Raw genomic sequence first — 21,110 nt, 5'->3', positions numbered from 1 at the left:
AGGAGTGTACCCCTACCACCCCAAATAGACACAGGATTGGGCACATAGCAACCACGTTTTGAAGTATGGTGGAAAGGGTCGTTACAACCTCACTCCAATAGGAGAGAATGGCCCGGCAATCCCATATCATGTGCCAGAAATCAGCACCGTCTCTCCCGCATCTCTAACAAACCAACCCCCACCAAATTATTCGCCTTTTTCATCTTTTTCAGTCTCTGGGGAGTGATATAACTCTGGTGTATTATATATAACTGAATCAGTCTATTATTAATTGCGGGAGAAACCAACGTGTGGGATTCGACAATGTCGTCCCACACTACATCATCAATTTCAGAGATCCTGGCACTCCACCTCTCCCGGACAGAAAGAGGACTGTTATGGCTTTGGCCCGAATAAGTGAGGAGTATAGTTTGGAAATAAGACCGCCAGGGCCCTGCGATCTGATAATTCCAATGACTGGAAAGGAAGAGAATCTAACCCCACGACCAGAGAACTGAGCCCGAAAGGCGTGCCTGATCTGGAGATACTGAAACCCATGAGATTCCGGCAGATCGAATTCCGTACGCAGTTGTGCAAAGGGGCGGAGTTCACCATCCCGGACCAGTGATCCCAGGGAGACTATTCCGCGATTCCTCCATTCACCAAACCCCGGCAACCCACAAGTGTGGAAGGTCCAGGTTATCCCATAAGGGGGTCTCAGTTGGTATATCATGAAATCCGAATATGGCTTTAGCCTCTTTCCAGATCCTGGCCCCTAGTTTGTGAATCGGGAGGACACGACCCTCAGGGGCCCTCTTGTGATTTGTCAATAGTGGCCATAGGAGATCCACACCTGTGAACTCTGCCAAGAGTCCCTCCGGAGAACCCCTTACCCCAGGAAGTGTCCATTGACCCAGATATTTCAATTGTCCGGCCAGGTAGTATATATAAAGATCAGGAAGGGCCATACCCCCCATGTCTTTGGGTCTCTGTAATTTGGCCAACTGGACCCTTGATCTGGATGTGCCCCAGACAAAGGTGATCATTAAGGATTCCAGGGACCGAAAGAAAGAGCGGGGAATCTGTACAAATACATGCTGGGTAATATAAAGACACTTTGGTTGCACTGTCATTTTAAGGAGGTTAATCCTTCCTGCCACTGAGAGCGGGAGTTGGCTCCATCTATTAAATTTCTCCCCGAGGTGTGATAACAGGGGGGCAATATTTCTTGCTATCATCTCCGAAGGGCTTCCCGCCAGTATAATCCCAAGGTATTTAAAATGATCCACTACTGGAACCCTACATATGCGGGTGTTCGCCATTTCCTCTCTGTCCCGAGACAGAAAGAGGAGGTACGACTTTGACCAGTTTATTGACAGACCCGAGAACCCCCCGAATCGGTCAATTAGTTCCACGGCTCTAGGAATGGAGGAATCCGGATCAGATGCAAACAATAGCAAGTCGTCTGCATACAGAGACAAGCGTTCATCTCCCTTACGGTGGCTCACTCCCCGGTAAATTGGGTCCGCCCGAATGTGCACCGCCAACGGTTCCATGGCAAGGGCGAACAGGAGAGGGGATAGGGGACATCCCTGTCTGGTTCCCCTCCCCAAAGGGAAAGTTTCCGACACCCCGCCACCCACCTGAATGTTAGCGGATGGAGCTTTATATATAATCTCAATCCATCTAATGAATTCGTTGCCGAAACCAAATGCCCGCAGTACCTCCAGCAGGTATGGCCATTCTATAGAGTCAAAGGCCTTGGCCGCATCCAGGGAGACCAGAGCCCAATCCTCCTCTAACTTGGTGCCCATCTGTAAGACCACCTGCGCCCTCCTCAGGTTATCCGAGGTACTCCTACCCGGAATGAATCCAAACTGATCCTCATGTATTATGGAGGAGATCACTTTGTTGAGTCTAGTTGCTAGTATTTTGGTAAGAATTTTATAATCAGAGTTCAACAAAGAGATCGGTCTGTATGAGCCACAATCCAATGGGTCCTTATCTGGTTTTAATAGTAGAACGATGGTTGCCTCATAGCAAGAGTCAGGCAACCGTCCCCTGCGGAACGAAGCCTCAACCGTCTCCAGGAGGGCTGGAGCCACCTCCCCCTGATATTTGTCAAATATTTCAATCGGGAGTCCGTCTGGCCCAGACGCCCTACCCCTATTGAGGGCTCCCATCGCCTCCACCATCTCCTCCATACTAATGGGCTCATCCAAGGCCGATCTCTGGGCCGAAGTCAATCTGGGAAACTCCAGATTTCGTAAGTAATCAGTGATCTCCTCCCTTGACACGGTCAGCCTGGATTCATATAGGTTCCTATAGAAGTCCAAAAACACAACACCTCCAGAATACCATTGACGGAAGTGACTGATTCGCCGCTAGGGTCTCTAATCTTAAGGACCGCAGGTGAACTATTGGATTGGTGCACCAGGAACGCTAGTAAACTACTAGATTGGTTCCCTTGCTCAAAATATCTCTGGTTCGTGAAGAAGACATGTCTCTTAGCCTTATCTTGCAAGTACAAAAGATATTTCCTCCCAGCCTGTAGCCATTGAGATCTGTTTTCCTCAGAAGGGTCCGAGTTGAATCTATGTTCGAGCACTCTATTTTGAGTGGCCAATTCCTCCTCCTCTCTGGCCGCCTGTTTCTTGAGATAGGAGATAGAGGAGTGACAGCATCCCCTCAAATACGCCTTAAGCGCGTCCCAATAGGCCGAGTGATTCTCTTCCACGGAGTTCGTCTCAGTGTATGCCCTAAGCTGATCAGGAATCCTATCATTGGTTCCAAAGAGTGAAAGCCACCAAGGGTTAATCTTCTGTGACACTTTACGAGATTTACATCCTTCCCATTTAATGCCTACAAATACCGGGGAGTGATCTGATACTGATCTGGGCAGGTGACATACCGATTGTATATGGGCACAGACTCTTTCGTTTCCACAGATGTAATCAATTCGAGATAATGAGTTTTTCCCGGGAGTATAACATGTATATTCTCTCAGTACTGGGTTAAAAAACCGCCACATGTCGCACCATCCCAGCTCCTGTAGGAATGCACTCAGTCTAGTTTGTATCGTAGGAGAGATCGGGACCTGTCAGGTGTTGAATCTATCCAGTCCTGTGTTATTAATCAAACTGAAGTCCCCCATGCAGAGCACTAAGGCTTGTGGGAATTGTGAGGCAAACTTAGCCGCCTCATACAGAATCGAGATTCCCATCGCAGGGGGGATGTATATGGCTAGGATCACTATCATTACCCCATCGATATGAGCCTGGATAAACACATACCTCCCATCATTATCCTTTATAATCTTACCCGGGTCCCACCGCAGTGCTTTGTGGATTAGTACCGATACTCCCCTAGAATATGAGGAATGAACAGAGTGAGCTGCCCATTGAACCCAAGGCTTCTGAAGCACTCTAGTGGTCTCCAACAATAAATGGGTCTCTTGTAAACATACAATCTGAGCTTTGGATCTTTTGATATGTGCGAATACTGCCGCCCTTTTCCTGGATGTGCCCAGTCCCCTAACATTCCATGTCATCAAGCTTAAAGCCATTGAAAGATACCACTTGCTAAATTGAATGGAAAATGTCAAAAACTTAACCTACAGTAGAACTTGGGTAAACGTACCCTTAAATACAAACAATCGGCTGCACTCACACAGTCGATAAGAACTGGTCCAGTAGTGCGACCAGGAGAGATTTTTCCCTAGCAACGACTAGGGTGAACCAACGTGGCTAGATGGTGTACTTGGTACGGGGGTGTCCTCAAACAAGGACCTAAGCTTCTCCTGCAGTCCAATAAATTGAATTACCCTGCAACATAGCCTTTAATCATGCATAAATAAAAGGACCAAGAATAGATGGGTATAGAAATAAGGGAGAGGAAAAAAAAAAAAAAAAGGGGGAGGGGAAGGAAGAAATGGAAGTGTGGAGGAAATGAGAGGAAAATTTGCAGGTAACCTTAGGTTATAAGATATTATGATGTATGGTGACCTTAGAAACTTAATACAGCTCTAAAAACAAAATTCAGCATTATGAACTTAAGTGCGTTGCCAAATGTTGCGAACCCAAAATAAAGTCCCATGTTAGATCAAAAGATACAGGATGACACGAGTTCGCTTGAAAGTGTTCTTGGTGCCGTAACAGCGGTCTGGCCCAAGTCCCGCCTGATGTCACCTCGGTCCGGTCCCACCAGCACCTGCGACCGAGTGATCTGGAGCTCAAACTGGACTTAGCAATGATCGCAGTGAACGCAGGCCACGTCACATCCAAAGACGCGACCTCCAGCTACCCAGACCCGATGGGGGCCGACCTGGAAACCGGCTCAATGGAAGACCAATAATAATCGCACCCAGTAGCTCACAAGCTTCCGGAGGGCCACAAGCGCACCAGCGCATCCTGATAAGTTCATCAGCTTCTCAGCGAACTGGAACCAGGAGATCAGGGCGCGGACGCAACGGCGATCCCGAGCCCCGCTCCACTCACATGACAGAAGAGGTGAAGAAAACAAAAATATTTCGCGCCTTCAGTAACAAGGGATGCCGAATATCTGCATAGGATGATCATAAAGCGATCGCAACAGCGATTTCAGACACGACGTCCCAGGAATTAGAATCGCATTACCGACCTCACTCCGGAGAAGAAGAAATAAGTGGATCAAAACCGCGACGCCAGCACAACAACGACCCTCGAGGCATCGCCCATAACTGTAACGCATCAGCGCTTCCTCTTCAGTGTGTTGATCCAATCATCCGCCTCCGCAGGAGAAGTAAAGAAAAGGGAGCGCTCTTGATGAACCACTCGGAGACGGGCTGGGAAGATCATGGAGTAAGCAATTTGGTGTTCTCTAAGGCGTTTTTTCACTTGGATGAAGGATGCCCTCGTTTTCTGAAGAGACGCAGAGAAGTCAGGGAAGATCAATATGGAAGCGTTGTTGTGTAAGATCGGGCCCTTGCGTCTCGCCGCACCAAGGATCGCATCTCTATCCCTGCTGCTCAACAGTCGGGCCAGGAGGGGTCTGGGCTGCGCTCCTGGGGGAGGAGGTCTGGCCGGCACCCGGTGGGCTCTTTCTATGGCGAAGGCCGCTGACAGCGTCGCATCAGGGAAAGTTTCGGAGAGCCATGTTTCCATGAACTTACATGGGTCGCTCCGTTCTGCTCTCTCCGGCATCCCTAGGATTCTTAAATTGTTGCAACGCAGGCGATTTTCCAGATCATCAGCCCTCTGCGCCCAGTTGTTTGCCGCGCTTTCCAAAGAGGATAATCTGCCCGGCGTCGCTCTTGCGTCGTCCTCCAGCGTGGAGATCCGCTGCTCCGTCTCCTTTACCCGCTCTCTCAGGTTTTGCAAATCCAGCCTGAGGAGACCCACATCGATCTTAACCTCCTCAATTTTACCCGTCAGCGACACTTTTGAATCCTGGATCGCTGCAAGTAATTGCGTAGTAACTTGCTGCAAGGTCAGCTTCTGCGATTCCTTGGATCCGGCCTCCATGTTCTCCTCCTCCTCCGCCTCACTGGCTTCCCGCTCTGCCTGTTTGCCGGCGCCATCTTGCTGGGAGTCTCGGGCAAATTTCTTCAGCTTCTCAGCTGCCGCAGCACTGCGACCTCTACTCATATTACCGATGAGAATGATCACCGCACCACAGGTAATCCGGAGGTGTATTTAGGCACCAATTTCGGCAGGATTAATAGAATATATCAGCGTTGGACTGCGGAGCTGCTCTCAAATGCGACCGCTCATGCTGCCTGCTGGCCACGCCCCCCCATTTTTTATATTCTTAGTAATAAGTAGAGCTCTGTTTCTTTTGTACAGGACATTGTTCCTTTTTGTTTCTCTAGTACAGGACATTGTTTCTTTGTTTCTCTAGTACAGGACATTGTTCCTTTGTTTCTCTAGTACAGGACATTGTTTCTTTGTTTTTCTAGTACAGGACATTGTTCCTTTGTTTCTCTAGTACAGGTCATTGTTCTTTTGTTTCTCTAGTACAGGACATGGTTGCTTTGTTTCTCTAGTACAGGACATTGTTCCTTTGCTTCCTATCCTATAAACTCATTGCAAAGGTGAGTAGCTTGTTAGCACTGCTTGGATGGCTGACAGTATAAATTCCAATAAAGGAACATAAAGGTCCAGTCACACTAAGCAACTTACCAGCGATCCCAACAACGATAGGGATCGCTGGTAAGTTGCTAGGAGGTTGCTGGTGAGCTGTCACACTGCGACGCTCCAGCGATCCCACCAGCAACCTGACCTGGCAGGGATCGCTGGAGCGTGGCTACACGAGTTGCTGGTGAGCTCACCAGCAACCAGTGACCAGCCCCCAGTCTCCTAGTTACAGCACACATCAGGTTAATTAACCCGATGTGTGCTGCAGCTAAATGTGCACAGAGCAGGGAGCAGCGCACACTGAGCGCTGGCTCCTTGCTCTCCTAGTTACAGCACACATCGGGTTAATTGCCTGATGTGTGCTGCAGCTAAATGTGCACAGAGCAGGAAGCAGCGCACAATGCTTAGCACTGGCTCCTTGCTCTCCTAGTTACAGCACACATGGGGTTAATTACCTGATGTGTGCTGCAGCTACATGTGCACAGAGCAGGAGCCGGCACTGACAGTGAGAGCGGAGGAGGCTGGTATCAAAGGTAAATATCGGGTAACCAAGGACAGGGCTTCTTGGTTACCCGATGTTTACATTAGTTACCAGCCTCTGCAGAAGCCGGCTCCTGCTCACTGCACATTAGTTGTTGCTGTCTCGCTGTCACACACAGCGATCTGTGCTTCACAGCAGGACAGCAACAACTAAAAAATGGCCCAGGACATTCAGCAACAACCAACGACCTCACAGCAGGGGCCAGGTTGTTGCTGGATGTCACACACAGCAACATCGCTAGCAACGTCACAAAAGTTGTTCGTTACCAGCGATGTTGCTAGCGATGTTGCTTAGTGTGACGGGGCCTTAAGAATAGTACTAATCACCGAGCACGATAGTGGAGGATATTTGAGCTGTAGAAGCTCCAAAATGTATTTGAGTCTTAAAATTTAAAATATGGTTTGGTGAAACAGAGAATATATTTTCCTTGGTGAAACCTAGGCTATCCAGGACTATTTTTCCCACTATAGGCCTAAAAACTAACCAGTAGGGAGTTACTTATTAACGTTCTGTTCTATTGGGCGCCAGCTCAGTGCAGTCACTGACAACAATTCAACTGTTTCACGTCACCAGACCAGCTCTACCTCTTCCCAGATGCTCTGTTAGTAGGGCGAGACTGCTGACATCATGCTGATTGATAGACGGATCCCTGCAGTTAGGCAGTGGGGAGCTAAATATCAATCAGAATGACACTGGTAGTCCCATCCTGACAACAGAGCACAACGGAAGGGAAGCAGCTGCTCTGTAGACGTGATGTCCGAGGAAGCCATAGAATCGCAGGCAGGAGCAGTCTGTCGGTCGCTCTGTGCTGGCATAGATCAGCCCTTGGCACAACAGGCAGGTAGGTACCAACTATCTTCCTCCTGTTAATTCTTAGACCCACTGTAAAAAAAATAAAATTAAATAGTACTGAATAACCTCTTTAAGTAAATGAGTTCTTACTGACTTGACACTGATGCCTATCCTTAGCTTAGTTCCATCATAGTTTAATTGGTGGGATCCAATCTCCAGGATCCCATTGGTGAGCAGAATGAAGGGACCATTCTGCTTCTGCAAATGCAAAGTTACGTTATTGGGTTAAGATTACTTGATACTCGTATCCTTTTCTAGTATTGCAGCACATCCATTACTATGCACTAATAATATTTTGATGGCCAGATTTAAGGCTAGATCTTCATTGTTAAAGTTCTAAAGAACCCCTTTAAGCATTTCCTGACTAAGGACAAACTGGTACTAACTATGTGAGGTGTATGGAGCAGTCTCAGGAGCTGAGCCCGCGATCTGTGTTTAACAGTGACCACAGCAAGCTAAGATCACTGCAGTTTAACCATTGAAATGTCGCTGTCAATCTCTGACAGTGACATTTTCAATGATCCAATTGCGAAGTGCTCATGATCCCCCAGAGCCAATGGCCTATTTAAGGCCACCATGGCTGACATCTTGGCTCTGATTCATAGATCGGTAATATTCCTATATACTGTAATATTGTGGTATTAAAGTGACCAAACAATTGTAGGCACACAGTCCCCTAGAGAGACCTAGAAATTAACTGAATGCTTAAAAAAAAAAAAAAAAAAAAAGTGACAGTGACAAAAATAAACTGAGCATATTTTGGAAATGACAACTGACACATGCTCAGTAGAGCAGGGACCAGCCAAGCCCTGAAACAGACCTCGCTCATGACGCTTTGTTCCAGGGAGGGGGCAGGGGCTTCAACAGTGGCCTTTAATGATGACTTGTTTCACAATCTCAGCATGCTCTGGGATTTTCAACTGATCCGTCATCAAAGATGAAGAAAAAAAAAAGGTTAGTCATTTAGGATTAAAATGAGTTTTGGAAAACCCCCTTAACCAACATTTATATATTGTACCCTTCTGTGGACTACTTGAAAATACGTTTTTGTATATATGTTTTGACTATATTGGCAAAATATCTAAATAATTTACTGAAGAATATTGGAATATTTTACAGCTTATAGTTATGGCGACTCTTCAAGACGAAATCTCATCATTAAAGCGAGCGAAGGAGTCTTTGGAGGATCAGTGCCAGGCTGTCTCCAAATTACTTAAAGAAACTACTGAGCAGGTAAATCTAATTTGCTGAAGGTCCAGTACAGCCACTATCCATAGCCACATTAGCAATCATACCGTACATACTTTTATTACATAGCTATATAGTGCGATTGAAAAAAATAGATAACCTTGATGGACATAGTTCTTTAACTGAGGGCTGGGAGATGATATAGGAAACTAGCATAATGCATAAACCAATCCGCCCTCGCAGACCTAATGTTTCCCTCCTGATTAACATTCAGAACAAGAACTTCACACGTTTGTATAGTTGTTAGGGTATTTCATTTTATAAAAGCATCTAAGCCTATTTTGAACCCATCAATGTTTTCCGCTGTGACTAGCTCTTCAGTTAGGCAGAGCCACCCAGTAATGGTTCTCATGGTAGAGAAGGATGGATAGCTTACAGGTCTAAAATTACCCGAGAAAGACCTAGATCCCTTTTTAAAAATCAGTACCACATGAGCTTTGTGCCAGTCACTTGGAACTGTGCCAGATAATAGAGAATGACTAGTATGTACAGGGGCACAGCAATAATTGAGCCGAGTTCCCTAAAAACTTTGGGATGCAGCTCATCCGGGCCTGGAGACGTTGTTCACATTGATTTGATTTAGCTTCACCTGGATATTATCTACATTTATTAGATGATGTATTAAAGGGATATTCCAATCTCCAAGATTTTATCCCAATATGTACCGTGTTTTTCCAAAAATAAGACGCTGTCTTATATTTTTTGCCTCCCAAAAAAGCACACGGGCTTATTTTTGGAGGAGGTCTTATTCTTGGAGTAACACGGTTGGGGGCTAAGTTTACCCCCTAAAAAAAGCAGACCTCTCCCTCCCCCCCCCCACTTCCCAGGAGACTCATATTTACCAGACCCGGACGTCTGCGTGGCTCCTAGGTCCTCCTCTGCTGCTGGCTCACACACACACACACACACACACACACACACACACACACACCTTACACACACACACACACATCTTACACACACACACACATCTTACACACACACATCTTACACACACACACACATCTTACACACACACACACATCTTACACACACACACACATCTTACACACACACACACATCTTACACACATCTTACACACACACATCTTACACACACACATCTTACACACACACATCTTACACACACACATCTTACACACACACACACACACATCTTACACTCATCACATCCAGCATTAAACAATGCTTCCAGCCGCTGGGAATGATGAGAGGAAGTCACGTGTCCGCAGGTCCTGTAAGGAAGCATTGCAGCATGTCCTTGCGCTTCACTGCACAGCCTCTCAGGATTCTGCCTGCGAGAAGAAATCAGTGTCGCTGGATGTGGTGAGTGTGTGCGCGATCGGATTGTGTACGCGATCGGATTGTGTGTGCGTGTGTGTGTGTGTGTGATTAGATGTGTGCGGGGGCCGCAATCACTGAAGGTCCTCTGCTCGGCATCTGGTGAGTGTGAGGCTATGTGCCCACATAGCGTATGTTCTGCACCGCAGCATAACTGCATGCGTATTGCGTCCCCAGCACAATCTATGAAGATTGTGCTAATACGCACGATGGGCATGGATTATGAACGCTTGCCTTAATCCCTGTTGATCTTCAGTGATCATCTTCTGGCAGTGCGGATAGATCCTTTTCTTCCATCTCCTCCAACGCCACCTTCCTGGATTGTGCAGCAGCCTTCCTCAACACGTGGTTATAGTGGTTGTGTCTTTAACACAAGCGCACCAGGTTAGTGCTTTCTGGTACCACCGGATAAGACACCATTTGTGCCCCCCTTCTTTGTATTTTCAGTTTCACGACATATCTAGTAAATTTTTTTTACACGTTAAGCAAAATGAAATAATATTGCAGTTGGTCACTGGTAGCAAGGTTTTCATGCAGTGGTACGTATTTCCAACCAGCCCTACATAGTTAGAAATTACCAAATCCATCATAGCCTTGTTGGGTCGTCCATGAGCTCACCCATTACATTATTCTGCAACAAGCTGAGGAATTTTCTCCCTTTTGTAGTTGAAGCAGGACTATGACCCCAGCCAATATCTGGGTAGGTAAAGTCTCCCCTAATCACAATACTGCCATACACTATACTTATAAAATTAGGATACCTGGTCTATAGTTTGGCCGTATTGTGTGCTCCCATCTATCACAATTGCCTGTCCTGGGCCTACAAGAGATCACCTTGCCTTTTGCTGTCGGGCTCTCACTACATAGCAGTAATGCAGTACAAAATTCAGATATTCAATTCACATATACATTAGCACACTCTGGGTATAGTTGTATTTCTGAACATTATTCCTATTTCTGTGTAGAAATATACTCATAGTTGCTCTATTTTTTCCTAATCCACAGATCACAAGAAATGTTACTACTCATTATATTCTGGCTCCGTAGCGTTGTACTGTACATTATTAGGTTACTTCCGCAGCAAAGATCATTCAGCAGGAAATATAATTGCATTATGATGTTTCTTGCTGAATGATATGTTATGCAACAGCATTACTTGCATTTTGGTGCATTCATTTTTAACCTTTCAGATATATTTTACATAAAATGTATAATCTATATTTCCCAGGTGAGTCACATAGAAGAGCTGAAGTATGAATTGAAACAAGCTCAGGAGGAATGCCAGACCTGGAAGAAGCACCATGATCAGCTGAAATCTGATCTGGATGACTCCCATGATAAGGTAAGGGCTGGGGTTAGGGCAGGGCAAAATGGGCAACTGCACAGGGCCCCCACTCCCTTAGATGTTGGAATGGTGGTGTGTGTCTTGAATGTATTGATTCAGTCTAAAATGTATGGGCTCCTGCTGGTTTATATATATAATATATCTATATAATATGATCCCCTTCACAGCATCCACTGTACATGCACAACGCAAGTTGGCAGGGTGTGTATGGAGCGGGCTTATGGGGTGAGCTCGCCCCATACCTGGCAGGTATTGGTTGTGTATTACAGCCGGGAACTGCCACTAACCATTACAGGTGGGGCGGAGCTCGTGATTGGTAACCTATTAAATCCTGCTGTCGGACTCTAATAGCGGGATTTAACACACACCAGCAGGGGGCAAGCCATTTTAAATGCCTATCAGCACACCTGTGACATGATTGCGGGTCGCTGATGAGTAGCTATGGTAGGGGATCTGCTGAAGAGCTTTGTGCTTGTCATAACAGCGCTCCTTTGGCCAGGCTTCAAAGGAGTCTGTTATTTCTGCTATGGCAAGCAGATGATCGCAGCTTCAAATCCTCTAAGAGGACCATTAAGAACAGTAAAGTATTAAAAAATGAAAAAAAAAAAATAAACCCCATAAGTTCAAATCACCCCCCTTTTACCACATTAAAAATAAAGATGAGAATGAAACCATACACATTTTATTGCTGAGTTCACAAAAGTCCAATCTATCAAAATATAAAATTTAACCCGAATGCCAAAATTGTTTTTTTGGTCTCTGCAATACCATAAAAAATGCAGTAACAAGTAATCAGAACGTCATATCTATCTGGCCATGATATCAATAAATGTTGTCTCGCCTTGCAAAAATAAGCCCTCAGACAGTTCCATCGACCGAAAAATGAAAACATTATGGGTTTTGAAAAATGGCGACACACACCCAAAATTTATTTTTGCACACATCTAATTTTTTTTTTCAACACTAAAATGAAAAAAAAATAATAAAAATGGATATTTGGTATTTTATGACAAGGTCATTTTTACCAGAAAATCTACGCTGTAAAAACAATTCACAAAGAACCATATCACAATTGTTTTTTTCACAATCTCTCCATATTTAGAACTTTCTCTATTTTCCTGTACACTATGTGGTAAAATGAATGCAGTCATTCAAAAGTACAACTCGTCCTGCAAAAAAACCCCAAAACAAAACCAAAAAAACCTCCTATGTTGTGTGGACAGAAAGATAAACTTATGGATCTGAAAAGGAGAGGAAAGAACTAAAGCGCAAAACCTGAAATTGGCCCAGTCATGATGGGGTTAATGACATTAGAATGTATGGGCTCCTTGTAGGTATTTATGCGGCTGTGTGTATGTGCTCTGTGTGTATGTATTAAAAATCAAATGGGAATGATTCCTAGTTAAAAATTTCTGCTTTTCGGCCTCAGCTGATAAAATCTATATATATAATTGCCTTATTCTGTCTGTCTGTGTCTGTCTGTCTTGCTGCAAAATTCTGTCGTTACCGTGACAAGCGTCTCATTGGCCGCTCGCCTCGGCTCCGCCCCCACCCGCACGGATTGGCCGCTCACCCAGGCTCTGCCCCCACACGGATTGGCCTCTCGCCCTGGCCCCCTGCACGCAGGTGAGTGCTGTACCCCCGGGAGCCCACACCAGCGTACGCCGGCAACCCAGCCGACACATACCCTTGCATTGCTGGGGTTGCCGGCGTACGCTGGTGTGGGCTCCCGTGGGGGCGGGGTACGCTGGTAACCATGGTACACATCGGGTAATATTGTGTAGCATGGTTACCAGCGTATGCCGGCTCCCTGCCCATTCAGATCGTTGGTCTCCCGCTGTCACACGCTGATACGTGCTGCACAGTAGGAGACCAACAAGTGACCCAGCACTGTCTCTTTGAATACTTACCTGATTTGTACCATGCTTACTAGCATACCCCGACTTCCGGCACACGTACGCTGATAACAATGATACACATCAGGTAACTATGGAAACCGCTTTGCATAGTTGCCCGCTCGGCCACGCCTCCCCGCTCGGCCAGCCCCACACGCTCGGCCACGCCCCCACACCTGCCTTGCTCGGCCACGCCCCACACACACACACCTCCCCCCAGGACGACTACACCTATCAGACACCTCTCCTCCAGGACTACTCCTCCTATTATACTCCCCTTCCCCAGGACTACTTCTCCTATTATCCTCCTCTCTCCCCAAGGACTGCTCCTCCTATTATACTCCTCACCTCCAGGACTACTTCGCCTATTATCCTCCTTTCACTCCAGGACTACTCCTCCTATTATACTCCTTTACCCCCAGGACTACACCTCCTATTATCCTCCTCTCCCCCCAGGACTACTCCTCCTATTATCCTCCTTTCTCCCCAGGACTACTGCTCCTATTATCCTCCCTCTCCCCCCAGGTCTACTCCTCCTATTATACTCCTCACCTCCAGGACTACTCCTATTATACTCCTCACCTCCAGGACTACTCCTCCTATTATACACCTCACCTCCAGGACTACTACTCCTATAATACTCCTCTCCCCCCAGGACTCCTCCTCTTATTATCCTCCTCTCACCCCTGGACTACTCCACCTATTATCCTCCTCTCCCCCCAGGACTACTGCTCCTATTATCCTGCTCTCCCCCCAGGACTACTCCTCCTATTATCCTCCTCTCCCCCCAGGATTACTCCACCTATTATCCTCCTCTCTCCCCAGGACTACTCCTCCTATTATCCTCCTTTCTCCCCAGGAATACTCCTCCTATTAGACTCCTCTCCCCCCAGGACTACTCCTCCTATTATCCTCCTCTCCCCCCAGGATTACTCCACCTATTATCCTCCTCTCCCCCAGGACTACTTCTATTATACTCCTCTCACCCCAGGACTCCTCCTCCTATTATCCTCCTTTCTTCCCAGGACTAATTCTCCTATTATCCTGCTCTCCCCACAGGACTACTCCTCCTATTATCCTCCTCTCCCCCCAGGACTACAGGACTACTCCTCCTATTATTCTTCTCTCCCCCCAGGACTACTCCTCACCCCCAGGACGACTACTCCTATTATCCTCCTCTCCCCCCAGGACTACTCCTCCTATTATACTCCTCACCTCCAGGACTACTCCTCCTATTATCCTTCTCTCCCCCAGGACTCCTCCTCCTATTATACTCCTCTCTCCCCAGGACTACTACTCCTATTATCCTCCTCTCCCCCCAGGACTACTCCTCCTATTATACTCTTCTCACCCCAGGACTCCTCCTCCTATTATCCTCCTTTCTCCCCAGGACTAATTCTCCTATTATCCTGCTCTCCCCCCAGGACTATTCCTACTATTATACTCCTCTCCCTCCAGGACTACTCCTGCAACACACACACTGCACAAAACATACCTCCCCCCAAAACACACACACACACACCCACACAAACCGCGCAACACATACAGCACCACACACACACACAATGCTGCAGACACACAGCGCTCCACAAACAACACAACACACACAACGCAACACACAGCACCACACACACACAACGCTGCAGACACACAGCGCTCTACAAACAACGCAACACACAAACACCGCTCTCTCACACCCCCACACCCAGACAACACCCAGAACATTTACAGCGCACTACACAAATACTTGGCAACTACAGACAACATCTATATATATATAACAAAAATCATACAGTAACTACACAATAAATTTTAGAATACCCGATGCATTAGAATCGGGCCACCTTCTAGTTAAATATAGTCAATTATATCTGGAAATTAATTGCTTTATCATCTGAACTGGGATTTCGCTGTAATTTGCACGATGATGAGAAATTCGTTCTGGATTCTTTCATGTACCGGCCTGTTTTTGTTAGTTTTTCCTCTTTATTTTAGGCCAAATATCAAATTGGTTGCATAATTTTATATACATCTTGGGAAAATATCTTTGTTTTCTTCAGATCCATCACTTTAATAAAAAAAAAACCAAAAAGGAGAGATCTACCAAATGATATAGTTGCATAAAAGCAAGAGAAACTGCGCTCTGCTCCATCTATTCATAAGGCCAAGTTCAGACGCCCATTTTTCATGGGTAGAACTAGCTGATGTTGCTGTTTTACGTGTTTTTTTGTTTTTGTTTTCCAGACCATGTGTAAAAAAAAAAAAAAGTCTATGAAAATCACAGACAGGACACATTTGCCATCAATGTGCTGTCTATGTTTAGCATTATAATGGGTGGGTGAAGATATTAGGAATTGTTGAGAAACGATTCACTTAATCCAGACCAGCGGCCAGGTCAGAAATCTGGGGCGGTCAGACAGAAGCCCCTAGAACCACCTCTTACATCCCGTCATCCGCGCCTCTTGCAATTTTCTGGCCTGGCATGATACATATACAGTGAATTACGGAAAGTATTCAGACCCCTTTAAATTTTTCACTTTTTGTTTTATTGCAGCCATTTGGTAAATTCAAACAAGTTATTTTTTTCCCCTCAATGTACACTTAAAAATGAACTTTTTTTTTTTATATTTACCAAATGGCTGCAATGAAAGGAGTGAAAAATTTAAAGGGGTCTGAAAACTTTCCGTACCCACTGTATAAGTCACTCCGCCATGGTAAGGTTGCACCCGGCAAACTGATCACAAGGAAAGCCGCGGATGCTAGGGGGTGGTTCTCCTGTACAACCACCACAGATTGGTCTGGCTGCCGGATCAAATCCTGTGAATCAGTTTGCACCAACCCTAGAATTCAGAAAAAAAAATAAAAAAAAATAAATGTATACGGGAAAATTACTCCTTGTAAAATCTGATATGCTGAGCAAATACTGTCCATTATTTTTTATTTTCACGTATTAAAAAAAAGTGTGAATAAGGCCCAGCTGTGATGAATGACCTTCAGCAGAAACTGCAAGAATGTCCTTTGTGTTCCAATCCCTGTATTCTGTAATCTTTGTATAAATCAGTGGTACATATGCTTCTCACAATTCTCATTGACTTGCCCCTATACAGCTATTGGATACCAACAGCAGGATGACTCTTGCACAGTCTCAGCATATGCGAGAAGTCCAACAGCTGAAGGAGGTGGTGTGCAGTGCAGTGCCCAAGGAGCAGCTCGCTCAATTACACAGCCGGCTCTTAGAAGAACAGCAAAAAGTGCAGCAGCTACAGGAGAGGATGAGGTTTCATGCCGAGCAGACCAACTGCCAACTGGCCATGCAACAGGTATAGCTGGAGATTATCCGCGTACTTTATCTATTTAAATAAAAATTGCTGAGAAGACCACCCCAACTAGACCCTTTCAATAATAATATTGGGGGACATTAGCATGATCTACTCTGTAAATGTCTCCAGACACTTTTAGCTGTTGAAAATTCTTGTAGGAGAAATGAAAAATATGGACTCGAAATGCAACATATGGGATAATGTATACGCAGCAACCGAGACTCTACACTTCCGCTTCTATCTATATATATAATTGCCTTATTCTGTCTGTCTGTCTGTCTGTCTGTCTGTCTGTCTGTCTGTCTATCTGTCTGTCTGTCTGTCATGCTCCGAAATTGTGTCCTTACGGTGACACAAAGCTGATTGGCCGCTGGGCTCGCCATGGCCCCGCCCCCCCACACGGATTGGCCTCTCGCCCCGGCTCTCTGCAGGCCCCGCCCCCTCACGCAATGCACGCTCGCTGTGGCCCAACTGACACGGGGCTCCGATTCCCAGGTGAGTACACACACATCAGATCACACTCACTCTCACACTCACTCTCACACATCACATCCACACACTCACAACATGCTGGGATATCGCTTGCTTCTACACCGGCTCCGTCAGGATCCCGGCAGCGCCAGACATAACCTTGCGATGCTGGGATCTTCACGGAGGCCGTGAAAGCTGGTAACCATTATACACATCGGGTAACTAAGGTCCCTTAGTTACCCGATGTGTATCATAGTTACCAGTGTACACCGGCTCACACTCACACACACATCACATCGCATCCACACATCAAGGTCCTGCAGCTGCAGAACATACATAACATAACAGCACACACACACACACACACACAAATCAGATCACACTCACTCACATACACACATCACATCGCATCCACATACTCACAACATCCTGGGATATCACTTGCTTCTCGGCGGCGATATTGTGCTGTGAGCTTCCAGGACCTGACGGAGGATCACATGGCCAGAAGCATGTGATATCCCCGGATGTTGTGAGTATCAGCGCGTATGTGCAATATCGTCAGTGTCTGTGTGTGTGAGTGTATGCGATCGGGTGTGTGTGAGTGTATGCGATCGGGTGTGTGTGTGAGTGTATGCGATCGGGTGTGTGTGTGAGTGTATGCGATCGGGTGTGTGTGTGAGTGTATGCGATCGGGTGTGTGTGTGAGTGGATGCGATCGGTTGTGTGTGTGAGTGGATGCGATCGGTTGTGTGTGTGAGTGGATGCGATCGGTTGTGTGGGTGAGTGGATGCGATCGGTTGTGTGGGTGAGTGGATGCGATCGGGTGTGGGTGAGTGTCGGCAGAGGAGCACGGCGTGCTGGAGGAGGCTGGGAGCAGAGAGGCTGATCTTGGGGAAGGCTGGGAGGGGGGGGCTGATGCTGAGGGAGGCTGGAAGGAGAGAGGCTGAGCAAACGTGCTCCATCCGCCATACTGCGCACTCCCCATCGTGCTGCATCCCCCATGCTGCGCACTCCCAAACGTGGTCCATCCGCCATGCTGCGCACTCCCAAACGTGGTCCATCCGCCATGCTGCGCACTCCCAAACGTGGTCCATCCGCCATGCTGCGCACTCCCAAACGTGCTCCATCCGCCATGCTGCGCACTCCCAAACGTGCTCCATCCGCCATACTGCGCACTCCCCATCGTGCACCATCCGGCATGCTGCGCACTCCTAAGCGGATGGAGCATGATGGGGGGTGCGCAGCATGGCGGATGGAGCACGTTTGGGAGTGCGCAGCATGGCGGATGGAGCACGTTTGGGAGTGCGCAGCATGACGGATGGAGCACGTTTGGGAGTGCGCAGCATGACGGATGGAGCATGTTTGGGAGTGCGCAGCATGCCGGATGGTGCACGATGGGGAGTGCGCAGTATGGCGGATGGAGCACGTTTGGGAGTGCGCAGTATGGCGGATGGAGCACGTTTCGGAGTGCGCAGCATGACGGATGGAGCACGTTTGGGAGTGCGCAGCATGGCGGATGGACCACGTTTGGGAGCGCGCAGCATGGCGGATGGAGCACGTTTGGGAGTGCGCAGCATGGCGGATGGAGCACGTTTGGAAGTGCGCAGCATGGCGGATGGAGCACGTTTGGGAGTGCGCAGCATGGCGGATGGAGCACGTTTGGGAGTGCGCAGCATGCCGGATGGTGCACGATGGGGAGTGCGCAGTATGGCGGATGGAGCACGTTTGGGAGTGCGCAGCATGGCGGATGGAGCACGTTTGGGAGTGCGCAGCATGGCGGATGGACCACGTTTGGGAGTGCGCAGCATGGCGGATGGAGCACGTTTGGGAGTGCGCAGCATGGCGGATGGAGCACGTTTGGGAGTGCGCAGCATGGCGGGTGGAGCACGTTTGGGAGTGCGCAGCATGGCGGATGGAGCATGATAGGGGGTGCGCAGCATGGCGGATGGAGCACGTTTGGGAGTGCGCAGCATGGCGGATGGAGCACGTTTGGGAGTGTGCAGCATGGCGGATAGAGCACGATGGGGAGTGCGCAGTATGGCGGATGGAGCACGTTTGGGAGTGCGCAGTATGGCGGATGGAGCACGTTTCGGAGTGCGCAGCATGGCGGATGGAGCACGTTTGGGAGTGCGCAGCATGGCGGATGGACCACGTTTGGGAGCGCGCAGCATGGCGGATGGAGCACGTTTGGGAGTGCGCAGCATGGCGGATGGAGCACGTTTGGAAGTGCGCAGCATGGCGGATGGAGCACGTTTGGGAGTGCGCAGCATGGCGGATGGAGCACGTTTGGGAGTGCGCAGCATGCCGGATGGTGCACGATGGGGAGTGCGCAGTATGGCGGATGGAGCACGTTTGGGAGTGCGCAGCATGGCGGATGGAGCACGTTTGGGAGTGCGCAGCATGGCGGATGGACCACGTTTGGGAGTGCGCAGCATGGCGGATGGAGCACGTTTGGGAGTGTGCAGCATGGCGGATAGAGCACGATGGGGAGTGCGCAGCATGGCGGATGGAGCACGTTTGGGAGTGCGCAGCATGGGGGATGCAGCACGATGGGGAGTGCGCAGTATGGCGGATGGAGCACGTTTGGGAGTGCGCAGCATGGCGGATGGACCACGTTTGGGAGTGCGCAGCATGGCGGATGGAGCACGTTTGGGAGTGCGCAGCATGGGGGATGCAGCACGATGGGGGGTGCGCAGCATGGGGGATGGAGCACGATGGGAGGTGCACACCTCCCCCCAACACACACACACACGCGCACTGCACAACACACACACACTAGGAATCACAAACAACGCCCTACACAGACACCCACACACACAGACAACGCTGCACACACAAATATACGCACATACTGCACAACACACACATTGCTCAAAACATACCTCCCCCCAAAACACACCACACCCACACAAACCGCACAACACACACACACACACAACGCTACAGACACACAGCGCTTCACAAACAACGCAACACACGCAACACACATACAACACCGCTCTCACCCCCCGCGACACTCAGAACATGTACAGCGCCCTACACAAACACTTGGTAACTACACACAACAACATCTATATATATAACAAAAATCATACATGAACTACACAATACGTAAATTCTAGAATACCCGATGCGTAGAATCGGGCCACCTTCTAGTACAGTATATAGTTCCACTTTGCCATTATTCACACATTCATTTTGTGCTGACTCTTTTTTTTTTTTCTTTTTTTTTAATAGAACACGCACATCAATTCTATTCTCTAGCTCTTTTAACATGTCCATCCAACAGAGTCATGTCCTGCACTGGTCCGATTTGTGGGCCAAGTTTGCCAATTCTAATGAATGGGTCCACAAAAAACCTGTATGAATCATGAATATGTGAATAAGGTGTAATGAATTTAGCATAGTTTTGGACCCAGGTATTCGCCACTAAAGCTTTTTAAACCCCTCCTTGCGGAAACTTCTGCTTGGATTACTTCACATTTAAAAAGAATCTAAGAGGGGATTTTGTTGTAGTTATCTTTAAATAAGGGCTTAAGGAGACCTTTCAGGATTTATAGCTCTACCTTATCCTGTTATCCTGCTGTAAGCTCTGAAGAATTCAGTGTCTGATGCATATAAGTAAAGTGTATATAAATACAGTTTTCTTTGTCGCTCCATTGGGAGACCCAGACAATTGGGTGTATAGCTACTGCCTCCGGAGGCCACACAAAGTATTACACTTTAAAAAGTGTAACCCCTCCCCTCTGCCTATACACCCTCCCGTGCATCACGGGCCCATCAGTTTTATGCTTTGTGTTGAAGGAGGCTGACATTCACACAATGCTCCACATTTAGTCAGCAGCAGCTGCTGACTATTTCGGATGGAAGAGGGCCCCTAACAGGGCTCCCGGCATGCTCCCTTCTCACCCCACTGAGTCGGCGGTGCTGTTAAGGTTGAGGTACCCATTGCGGGTACATAGGCAGGAGCCACATGCCGTTTTCCTTCCCCATCCCTTAGGGGCT

At 47.7% G+C, this 21,110-nt stretch overlaps 1 protein-coding gene across 1 annotated transcript in view; it reads left to right on the top strand.

Moving 5' to 3' along the window:
• Positions 1–21,110, top strand: part of NINL (ninein like) — a 321,722-nt gene that overhangs the window by 284,252 nt on the left and 16,360 nt on the right. The window contains exons 25-27 of the mRNA XM_075339423.1: positions 8,605–8,718; positions 11,303–11,416; positions 16,422–16,634. Coding sequence (XP_075195538.1) covers positions 8,605–8,718; positions 11,303–11,416; positions 16,422–16,634 — 441 coding nt within the window. The remainder of the gene's footprint in view (positions 1–8,604; positions 8,719–11,302; positions 11,417–16,421; positions 16,635–21,110) is intronic.

This window comes from Anomaloglossus baeobatrachus, chromosome 3 (genome assembly GCF_048569485.1).
Source record: "Anomaloglossus baeobatrachus isolate aAnoBae1 chromosome 3, aAnoBae1.hap1, whole genome shotgun sequence".
Taxonomy (NCBI): domain Eukaryota; kingdom Metazoa; phylum Chordata; class Amphibia; order Anura; family Aromobatidae; genus Anomaloglossus; species Anomaloglossus baeobatrachus.
The sequence above is the reverse complement of the archived record's forward strand: the minus strand, read 5'-3'. Positions and strand labels throughout refer to the sequence as shown.